General features: G+C 39.2%; 1 protein-coding gene across 1 annotated transcript in view; it reads right to left on the bottom strand.

The window, feature by feature from the left end:
* The window catches only part of TSPAN3 (tetraspanin 3), a 38,057-nt gene that overhangs the window by 15,056 nt on the left and 10,861 nt on the right, over positions 1-12,140 (bottom strand). The window contains exons 2-4 of the mRNA XM_024205397.3: positions 5,859-6,050; positions 4,834-4,908; positions 1,002-1,103 (exon numbers count right to left, since the gene is read on the bottom strand). Coding sequence (XP_024061165.3) covers positions 1,002-1,103; positions 4,834-4,908; positions 5,859-6,050 — 369 coding nt within the window. The remainder of the gene's footprint in view (positions 1-1,001; positions 1,104-4,833; positions 4,909-5,858; positions 6,051-12,140) is intronic.

Genomic DNA, 12,140 nt, shown 5'->3' with positions numbered 1-12,140 from the left:
TTTTTTTTTTTTTTTTTTTTTTTTTTTTTTTTTTTAAGAGCACAGGGAGAGCTCTCCCTCAGAGCTGTGTCGCGACCACACAAGGCACGTAGAAGTGCTGCTGCGGCAGCGCTTTAGCATTGCCAGTGTAGACTAGCCCTAACATGGTAACACCCTGTCAAAGTAATCTCAAATCTCCTTTAAAAAAATAAATAAATATAGAAAAATTATTGTTGTAATTAGTATTGTTTTGTCGCCAATATCTACGTGACAAGGATTTGTAAGTCTGTTCAAAACTTCTTAAAGAGTTTGAAGAAAAACTGGACTTGAGGCTACAGTATAGACAGGAAAAGCCCCTGTGAGATTCCCAGCAGTGGAGTTGCATCAGTGGTGAATTACAAGTCTCAACTTTCCCTTCACTAGGGAATTTCAGAAAAAAAAAAAAAAAACAAACCCCCAAACCTCCCACCAGTGATACTGTTTGTTCAGATGCACAGATTGGAGTTCTAATGTAGAGAACTCTGGAGGCTAGTTTTTAAAAATTTATAATGGTAAAAAACGCCAGAAGCCACTGGATCTTGTCTAAACTTGGTGAGATTGTTTCTGCCAAAAAATCCCCTGCCACAGATAAAATAAATCCAATCAGGGCCCTTCAAGTCAATAAAATAGCTTTTATGCCACCACAACTGCATTTGTGTCCCCACCTTTATAGTGAGCAAGCAGCAGATGGGGCAGTGTACTCTGGGATGTCCTATTGCAGAGAAATATTGAAGGGAGACAAAAAGCACATTGAAGTGGTTACAGAAGGATAGTTATGTGACAGCCTACATCTCTTGAAACAGCTGAACAGTTAAGTGTCATGGGTACTAGTAGTTTTAACTCTGTTTATATAGTGACCAAGCTACTGTTTATAATCTTGATCAAAGTTGTGGACAGCATCTAACAAACCCCAGAGCAATATAACAATATGGACTTCATGAGATCTACAATTACAATAAACTTTCCATTATGTTGCCTCTCACCTGTCTCTGTACATAATCAATAGCGCGGGTGGCAGCATCAGGGTTTGTCCCACTGTATGCATCATACACTTTCTGAATGCTGTGATCAACTTCATCCTCCACCTATAAAGCAAACATTAGTGCACTTTCAAACTATTGGTACAAGTAGTACAACTCTGGGCAGCACAGTCCTTTTTTCGGCTGTAAATAATTGAGTAAGCCTAGACACCCTATTAGTTGAGTCTTAATTATTGTGTTTTACATATTACCGTACTTTGGAGAAATGGTTTCTCTTTTGGAATTCTGATTGTACAAAATACAAACCAAATACTAATTTAATGCTAACGATTAAGAGCTACAATTAAGAATACTCTGCACAGAAAGATAGGATGAATAACTACCTTACACAGAATTTGGGGCCTTAATCTGCTTCAGGACATCTATACAGTATTTTGGAAATTTACATTTTATATTTCTTTGCTGAGACATCACTTTCCCCTCTTTCATTGCTTTTATTATGGGGTTGAGGCTACACCAACTACAGACTTAAGTTTGCAAACGAGCTTCCTTTAGAAGCATGAATTTTGCTACCCCACTCTTTCAAAAATACCAACAACTGAGGAAATAGCCTCCAACCTGTAAGTTAGGTTTGGGCCCAAGGCAAAATGTGAGGAATTTGAAGTTAATTGGATATGGAGCACAGGCTAGATCATTGGGCATGTTCTTGAAAGGTCCAAGAGTTATAGCGTGGTGACAATCATCATGCTCAGCACCAGAAATCTTCGGTCCTAGAACACTGAATCAGGACAGTAAAACTTAGAGGGGCAAAGATCTGGCATCAGTTACAACCGTTTGTTGTTAAAGGAGTAACCAAGGGTAGGATTTGGCTCAGGAAAGCCAACTGGCATCTCTCTCAACTCTGCCCATTTCCTAGCTCCTTCTGTCCTGCATGGCACTGGTGCAGTCACACTGACTGGAGAGTAGGCACGGGTGTTTGGGAGGAAATCCTCAAAGATTAAACCTGTTTTGGGATTTACTATAAATAGTAATCAAATTTTCCTCCCACTAGGGTCAGCCACACAGCACCACTTTCCTTGTCTGACCATCTACTCTTCATGTGAGAAGGTGGTGGCAGCACACCGTACACAACACTTACTGGGTGAGGAATAGCTACCAGCCCCATTGCAGATAATAACTAACAATGCTGTTGACACTTGAAATGGTGCCTTGAGCAACCAACACCTGTTTCCCTTTGAAAAAGCTGGTACTCATTTTTTGGGGGGGGGGGGGGGGAAGTCTTCCTAGAGTGCAGAATCAAGTAACCTGTATTTTAAGTAACAATTACATGTGACAAGGATACTCTTAAAAAGTTTAACGTAAATGGTAATCAATACTAACTGAATTATAGAGCTGTTAATTAACTTACTTTTACATTATGTGAAGCAATTGCTACTATTCTAAAGACATCAAGAACTAACTAAGCATATGTAGTTCTCAACTAGATGCTTATAATTGATATCCGGAAAGTAAACCGATGTACACTGAAATCAATTTATTTTGGTGCCAGTCTGTTTTGGAATAAAGTTGGCTAAAATGGGTATATGCTAAATTTGTTACTGACCTTAGAGTTCATTTAGTCAATTTCACTCAGAAATAAGAGTGTCCACGCATAAATTTGCCCCCCCAATAGCTAAATTGGTGTCAATTCAACCTTCGTTATTTCGGCGCACATTTGTGTGTGGAACAGCCCATACAGATGAACCGCACGGGGCAGAGGTTTAGTGCAGATGGCAGAAGACTTGAACTCCAACTGACCGAGTTTTTAAAATCCGGTGCCAGAGGTGAAGAAAGCCTCCACTACTCTGTCCAGAAGACAAGTCTGGAACTGTTCAATTGACTGACAGACTGATTAATCCCAGCTACCTCCATATGGAAATTAATCTTTCAAGAGGAAATTTCTTCTCATTTAGTAGACAAAACTAAAGAGACCTGAAATGGGCTGGCTGCTGTCATGGAGGAATGCATGGAGAAGATAAACACATCATCGCTCTAGATAAAAATCGGAGCATTCAAATTGGACCCAGGCCTCTCATCATTAACAGAAGGATGTAGGAAAGTTTCAAATGCTCCAAAGGTTAGTTATGCCTCTATTTGGAAGTCCACAATGCCAGCTTCCCCAAATAAGCTGTCACTGGGCTCAGTCTCACTTGATACTCAATCTTGCCAACTATTGTCCAGTCTTCCCTTCTGTGGAAATCTGTGACAAGGCAATTCTGATACCATTTTTTAAAACCTATTCACTCTCTTGTTCTGAATACAAGATGTACACAGCTCTGGTCTTTGCTGATTAACTCCTCCTGGCAGCAAACAATGATCAGGTGTATGTTGATACTTTCAGATCCTTCAGCAGCCTTTGATAACAAGACTGTATGGCTGTTAATGTTCTGCTAACCATTGGCTGGAAATCACACTACTAGTCTAGAATGATTTCACTCCTCCCCTCCCCACCTGCCCCCCACCAGAAATGGTAGAGGGTTGTTTGGGGCAACTTCTTTTCTACCAGATATCTAGGCTCTATTTTGTTGCCCATTCTGTCTCAAGTCATGTGAGACAACAGTGAGAAATATATTTGGCTTCCAGGGTCATAAACAGGCAGCAGACAGACAGGTCTGTGTCTCATTTTCATCTGATCTGAATGATGTGGGTTTTGTTTTCCCAGTTCTTAGAGACTGGGATTTGGAAGAGAATGAGCTGGCTGAGGCTCAACCCAGACCTGAGCACAGTAATCCATACCTTTGATCTTTAGACTAGAGTACTACATTGTACTTTGTTTGGAACTACCCCTAAAAACTACTCTGAAGTTACTGCTGATGTAGAACACAGCTGCTCATTGTTTAGGTAGTTTCAGGAACTGCAGTGTCTGCCTATTTTACTTTTAATGGCTAGTCAAGGTGTTTTCAACCTACAGAGCCTGACCAAATTCACAGTCCATTCTGGTCAATTTTACAGCCACAGGATTTGAAAATTAGTCGATTTGAAAATTAGTCAATTTCACATTTTCAGATGTTTACATCTGAAATTTCATGGTGTTGTGACTGCGGGGGTCCTGACCCAAAAGGGGGCTGTGGAGGTGGGGTGTTGCAGTAAGTACCCAGTCCATTTGGGCTGCTTACTTTAAGACACCTTGAAGAGCAACTAAAAAAAAAACAAAAAACCCGAGATATTCAGTTGGGTAAGTATCGATATACAACATACCCATATGCAGTGCAACCTATGCTGCACACGGATTCAAAATGCTTTTAAAAACAGAATAGAATACTTGGCAAACAGAGACATGCCAATTATGGCATAACCCTATTTACTGTGCATCAGCTTTTCACCTCACTCTTCAGTGACAAAAGCCTACTAAACATCAGGCTGAATTGTATATACATTATTCCCACACTACCTCTTTCAAAAAAATTGTAGCCCTGTTGTAAAGCCAGAATAAAATTAAATAGCAAGTGAGTTATCAGGTTTTTTTTTATTATTTTAAGTAATTAGCCATCTTTCATCCAAGTTTGGAGTACCCCATAACCTTCTTTTAAGCGACTTACTTCCAGACCTCTGAAGAGGTCTGTTTCAATATAGGTTTAATTTTTTTCCAATCTTTGCTATCATTTAGGCCTGCACCTTTCTTTGATCTTATACAACGTAGAGAATCAAAACATCTTTACAATACCCAATAGCAGTTTTAGAAAATCTCAAACGTAAGTATACCTGCAGTAAAAATGGGAAGTGTTTTTTTTTTTCCCCCAGCAGGTTGGTCACAATCTACAACATTTATTGGACTTTAGAAGACAGTTTTTATTACCTTTGCTCTGTAGATGTATCCCAGAACTACCACCACAACTTCAGTGATGAAAACCAAGAGGAGGATGATCACAAACTGTTAAATACAATCCAAAATATTTATATAATACGTAGCTTTGCTGACATGCCTTTTGAGAACCTAAACTCTGCCTTTCGGGTTTATCAAACTTGCCAGGCAAGTTACTAACTTAGCACGTAATTTATAGAAATAGTCAACTGAGTGGATCATTCCAAATAATCTATCCACTAGATCTAGTCTGAACTCCTGTATATCACAGGCCACCAACGCCACCCAGCACCCGCAGATGAAATCCAACCAAAACTGGACCAAAGTATTACAGCCCACAGGACACTTATCTATTATGTGACAAAATTTTAAACACATTAGTACCATATACATATATTTTATTATTTTACTCAAATACATATTATGTGAATAGATGGCATACAGCAACACCAGAAACTGAAGTACTAATTTAAACACAAGTACAGCTTGGACAACACAGCCCCAATTCCTAATATTACACTACAAAATACTTGTAGTGAGATTCCATCACCAGTGCCATCCAATAATTTTAGTTTTAAGTTTCAGCTTTCTTAAGCACGAATGTGTTTTCAAGAAAACTTTTTTTTTTTTAATAATTGAATACAAATGTACCATCAAGAACATTCACAGTATTAATCTTTTTACTTTAAGCAGATCATTATCATTCTGAAGAGGGACATTGGAAGGATTTTGTATAAAGTTTTAGTACAAAAAAAAAAAAAAAAGGCTGATTTTAATATGTTCCAACACAAAAAATTAAGAGAAGTATTTTAGGATAAAATAGGTAAAGAAAAAAAATACTGAGCTTGTAAAACAAGATTACCTGAGTAAATATCTAAAAAAAACAAACAAAAAACATACTTGAGTGTCCATTTTAACACCATCAGTAACGCTCTATTCATTCAAAGGGAACACTAAGGCCAAATATACATCAGAACATGCAATAAAGCCTCAAAAATTCACGTGAAACAGCAACTTACAGTGGCAAGTCCACAGCGACTTTCACGGATTGTGGCACAGCACCCAATAAGTCCAATAATAAAGAGAAGTGTCCCCACAGCTATTATAACCACTGCTGGAATTAGCGTATAGACATCTTCAAAGAAGTGATCGTAGTCGTCATATGTTATGAAGACATAGGCTCCCACATAGCACAGAATGCCTGCTGCGGCCTACAAAAAAAAAAAAATTAGGGTCATCAAATTCTTCATAAATCCCAACAGTTAATTTTTATTAAAAAACCACAAACCTCTACAAGTGGTTATAATTTCATAAGGAGTACCTTAGCAAGCATTTCTAATGTCAATTCAACAGCTCTTCTGTATGACCACAGATATAGACACGTATCTGATGACTGGTGAAGTACTGGTTATATCTAGACTGGGGAAAGTGGAGGTTAGTGGATAGTTAACTCCAATGTTTTATCTAGTCTAGATATCGGTTAGATTAGGTGAAAGGCTGAACCCCAGTCTAACCCCCAAGTCATCTGCATCTAAGCTAGATAAACATTGGAGTCAGTTCACCTCCACCTAACCTCCTTACCCTTAAATAAGGGAAGAAGAGAGGTCGTGTTGTGAACATTGCACTCCCATGTGCCCCCTTCCCAAACATGAATCCCATGAACTAACCTGATAGGTTATTTAGACAGTCATACACCACTCCTAATACTGTTGACAGTAAGGGTTTGTCTACACTGGCAAGTTTGAGTGCAAAAAACTGCTTTACTGCGCAGAAACTGCAGATGTGTACACACTGCCAAGCCACTTTGTGTGCAGAAACTCCTCAGTTGCAGCGCTGCAAAAAACACAAAAACACCCCACCTCGACGAGAGTCATAAGGCTATTTGCGCAGAGGCTCCAGCGCTCTATTGCCAGTGCAGACACTTGATTGCTTTCTGCGCTGTAATTGACCTCCGAAGTTGTCCCATAATGCCTCAAGTGACCGTTCTGCTCATTGTTTTGAACTTGGCTGCCCTGGAGACATGCACCCCTCCCCTTTCAAAGCATCATTTCTGACAGCCCTTGCGAGCTGTACTGATCTGCTTCGGGACACAAAGCAAACCATTAACGTGGAATGCTCGGGCTGTTGAACAGAGGCAGGTGTGTGTGCGCGCGCACGCATGCTGTTCAGAGAACCCAGGGAGGGAGGCGCGGGCTGATGTTTGGGTTTCCCCCTCCCCCAGGACTGATCGCTTCCTGCCACAGTCTGAACTTACAAGACAGCATGCCGACACTGTCCCCCAAAACAGTATCTCTCTCTCCTCCCCCCCCCCCACCAATACACTCACACACTCCCCCAACCCACTTCAATTGAAAAGCAGCTGGCAATGTAGTAAGATGCTCATGGAACAATGGGATTGGGAAACCTGCATCATGTGACGTTGTGCCTGCCCCATGAGGCACTGCAAACCCTTCCCAGAGCACCCTGCGGCCAGTTGCAGTGGGATAGCTATCACAATGCTCTGCTCTCTTTGCCATTGCAAGAGCTGCTAATGTGGATGCGCTTCAGCGTCACAAGGAGCACAGTGTGAACACGCAACAGTGGTTTAATTCCAGCGTTTTAATAAAAGTGGTATAATTTGTGGTGCAGAAACTTGCCAGTGTAGACATACTCTAAGGGCTAGTCTATGCTGGCAATGTTAAAGTGCTGCTGTGGCGCTCTAAACGAAAAAAACCTCACGCCTCCACGAGGGGTGTAGCTCCCAGCGCTGGTGCACTGTCTACATGGGCGCTTTACAGCGCTGAAACTTCCTATGCTCAGGGGGGTGTTTTTTCACACACCTGAGCAAGAAAGTTGCAGTGCTGTAAAGTGCCAGTGTAGACAAGCCCTAAGATTCTGTTAAATCCAAACAGCTAGCTACTTGCAGATAATCCAGATATTTCTTCCTTCAGATACAGGAATTGTTTTATACTCCAAGATGTATTACTTTCTTCCATTTTGCTACTTAACTAGGCAGGTAGATAGATCATCTATTTCGATTGCTGGGAGTAATGGGTGCACATGTAAATATTTTTATCTTTATTTAGTAAGGAAAAGCTTAAATTAAAACCAAGATCCCTTTTGTGAAACCTATGTAACACCCTTTCCATTTTTAAATAAGTAATATCTCCAGTCCAAATAAATTTTTTCACTATGAACAGTACACAAGTCAGACAATCGCTGTGTATTATCAGTGTGGTGCATATCTACAGAATACATATGGTAAGATTTCAACTTCAAAGGAAATATTCTCAGAAGTATCATTGTACGAACTAGCCAGTTTCTGCACAAAGAGGAAATTACCTATACTGTTGTAACTTACTGGTAGATTCATACTGAAGATCTTATTGCTCTCTCTACTACTACAACTGTAGAGATGCAACTTATTGCAAAATTCTAACTCTAAACTGCTGCATGCACAACATCATTCTGATCCTAAAATCTGACTGCAGTAAGACTTCCACTGACTTCAATGGAATTATACTCTCAAAAATCGCAGGACTGGGCCCATAAGATAGTACACAGTACACCAGTAGCAGCAAGTACTTCTGCCTCTGTATTCCCTTTTCTAGTTATACAATGAACCCACTGTCCTCTCTTCACATCCCCCGGCCCCATGTCAACATCTAGAACACTCAAGGTGAATTCTGCACTGAACAGCTTAAATGGGAGAACTATGCTATCTAGAATGTAAGCTGATGCAACTAAAATAATGGATGCTGTATACTCAGTTATAATATTCTGTCTGTTCAGATGTGTTCAACAGTCTTCCAACAGGGCACACTTAAGCCAAGTGAAGTTAATAGTCACTACACTGTCTCCTGGTCTACATTAGTATACTGCCATAGATATGGCTAGTACTTAACATTCATTTAGTAAGTTACAAGCTTTACCAAAACCTTCAGAGCTCCCTAGGCCAGGAACAGCTAGCTGTATTGAAGGAAATGGACTATCGCTTTAGAACACTGAGAACATTTTGAGTTAATTCAAACAGGCTTTACAGAGTCTTATATGACCCTGAATATCATTATTTATCTAAACTGAGTTAAAATGGATCAAGACAGTTCATCACGGGGGCTTTGGTGAGCTAGAAACATTGAGCTCACTTTGGGAGTAGTTCTGATTCAATATGTTATATTGTCTCCAATACTAAAAGGTGTTAATCTAAGTCTTCATTTTCCCCCTGGGGTACACTATGTTTTGAACTTGAATAAAAGTGATATATACAGGCGACTGACAATCTGTACATATGAAGTCACATGCAGTGTAGCTCTGGGGGTTTATCCAGTTTGTGTCTCTTCTGATGGGACCCTGGTGCTATGTAGTTTAATTGCAGATGCATATTAATATTTATACCTTAATGCTACTACGTATTTGTATTACTGTAGGGCCTAGGGTGCCTCACTGTGTTAAAAACTGCACGAATGAAGTGAGTCCCTGCCTTGGAGGGCTTACAATCTAAACACAATGAGTGTGCAGGCAGGGGTGAATCTAATATACAAGCAACCTGAATAATGTAAATGACAAACGTGATCGTGCCCAGATTTAACAAACAAAAAAACAACACACATTTATAAGAAGGGAAGTTGTTAGGAAGATATTAAATGAACAGAAAAGGAAGACGAGATGAGATACTGGAGAGATGTTAAATGGTGTAGTAAACATGGTAAGATATGAACAGGGATAAAGTTAAGCCAGTATTTGGATAAGTTTATTTTAAGTCCCAGATCAGTGCCTAAAAATGGCACTGTTCACCTAAGGTATTAGTGACTATATTAGCCTTGATCTGTGAGCATGTCTGTTAACAATGAAAGCTACAAATTTTGGCTGTGTATAATTTGAGACTTCATGGTGATGTAGGACATAGAAAATAATGAGGAGAGGAGGGAATAATCTGTAGTTTAACTAGTGTGAAACTTTACTATCAAAACAAATTGTGTCTCAGCTGAAGTTTCCTCTTGCTGCAAAGTTTCAGAAGCTATTTGTGAACTACACTCCTGCTGTCATAAACAGGTCTTATTCTCATGTGGAGAAAATATCCTTTTTTCCCCAAAAATCAGTAAAGTCATTTTCACCATTACAGGTCCTCTTAAATGTACAACATGGGACCCAAACAACTTCTGTGGCTCCTGTTCTCAGAAAAGTCTGAGAAGTGGTAAAGTACAAATGTTACCATTAGGTTGTACCAAGTATTTCAATTTTACAGAACTGATATTTGATAAAAATGAGCTAAGGAACTTCTGGTTCTACACCTGCCTGTTTCCCCTACCAACTTTTGTTTTACAAATCATAGAAATGCTGGAAGGGACTACAAGAGGTCATCAAGTCCAATCCCCTGTGTTGATGCAGGACCAAGTAAACCCTAGACCATCTGCGACAGATATTTGTCCAATCTGTTCTTAAAAACCACCAATGATAGGGAACTCAACCTCCCTTGGAGGCCTACTCCAGAACTTAACAACCCTTATATTTAGAAAGTTTTTCCTGATATCTAACTTAAAATATCCCTTGCTACAGATTAAGGGCATTAACTTCTTGGACTACTTTCAAGGGACATGGAGAACAATTGATCACTGACCTCTTTAAAATGGCCAACAACATATCTGAAGACCTTTGAAGTATGCTTTTTTAAAAAAAAAAAAAAGTTTCCTCTCCCCCTTGTCACAGCATGAAACAGGCAAAATGGACTTACTAAAATGTATGTATCTGACAGCATTTCACATAAGCTACATTAATTTACCATAATAGAAGTGTTAGGGGTGGAAGATATGGCAGCTGAATCAACAGGTTAAATGCAGAAGATTCAGAAAATCCAACTATACATTGCATTCAAAGTAACAGTGTGAAAGAATAAACAAGGATAAGAGATTCAGGCGCACTCAAAGTATAATCATGGCTCTGCTGGTGGCTCACTGTGTGGCCTTGGGCAAGGTATTTCACCTCTGCCTCTATAAAATGGAAGCAATAGGAATCTCAACACCCCTTCCAATTAGTTATCTAATAAGTTCACATTTGCACAATACTGAATACATAAGGTGCTATATAGATACTAAACTGAAAAATCAGCTGGGGCAAAACACAAAAATGAGACATTTTAGCGGAGTTATGTTTAATGGCTTATTTCCTTCAAAACTAGTTGCTTGGCATAGAGAAGACAACTAGAAATTCTAGCTCAACTCTAATACGCTGGCATTTTATGTACAGAATGGAACAATGCAGACATGCACATTTGGGATATAAAGTGAAGAACCAAAGGGAAGCCATGGAACAATGGAATTACATTAAGTGTTGCCTAGCAATGAAACATGTGAATGTGCCAGTGATGTCATCCCCCACTTCAAAGGATTAAGATGCTTGTCAGAAATGTGGTATTTTGCAAGGTGGCAGAGGGAAAAACCATCTGCAGCTGTCACCAGATATGAGGAGAGTGCAAAGGAAGACTGAAATCAGTACCATTTGTGAGCCTCTTTGTCCTTCTCTGCTGTGTTTTAAATGGAATTTTAAGTGGCTTCTCTCTTCCCCCACCCAAGAAAACCCAGTTCATTTAAGCGGAGCTGAGACATAGCATATAGCTGCATAGGAATAATTTGGGAAGGAAATTTTTGTGTCTGCAAAGCAGTTGTCAATTCTATAATCTTAGGATCTTTGCAATTTGTTAAGATTCTACAATTTTTACTGTTTGAGATGTACTTTCTAAAATAAAAATTGACATGAATTCCACTAATACTATCAAAATGCTGATCCAGAATAAAACATGCAGTGCTTATCAAAGTAACGTCATATGACTATTTTGAAGTAAAAACTTTAAATAAAGCACTTAAATTACAGCAACTGAAGACTTAACTAAAGCTGGTGTTGCACATGTAAGAACGTTTAAACACTTATGTTACCATTCACCAGAATCTTTAAAGTCAATTTACATGTGAAGATGCAGCTTTAGAGTGGAGCAGTGTGCTGATTCACTTATCTCACACATTGACTTCCAAATTTCTACTCTTATTCATCAATATCAAGCTCATATTGCTGCTGCTTTGTGTGTTTTTACAACCCGTTTAAGACAGGGTACGTATCAATATAGCAGAGAAAGACCATCCATCTAGAAGAGATTTATTCAAGCCAAATAAGCTTTCAACCAAAATTCTTATAACCTAAATTAACAACGATCAGACAAGATACTAGTTTAAAACTTGTATTCAGAAGATTAAAGTTAGAAGCAGAATTATTCTATTCACAAATTAAATTTAAGAACACAATCTCTTAACCTGCTTAAAATCTGAGAGGAA

The sequence above is a fragment of the Terrapene carolina genome, unplaced genomic scaffold (genome assembly GCF_002925995.2).
Source record: "Terrapene carolina triunguis isolate 2854851 unplaced genomic scaffold, T_m_triunguis-2.0 Scaffold67, whole genome shotgun sequence".
NCBI lineage: Eukaryota > Metazoa > Chordata > Testudines > Emydidae > Terrapene > Terrapene triunguis.
Note: the sequence above shows the minus strand (reverse complement) of the source record. Positions and strands in the feature narration are given on the sequence as shown.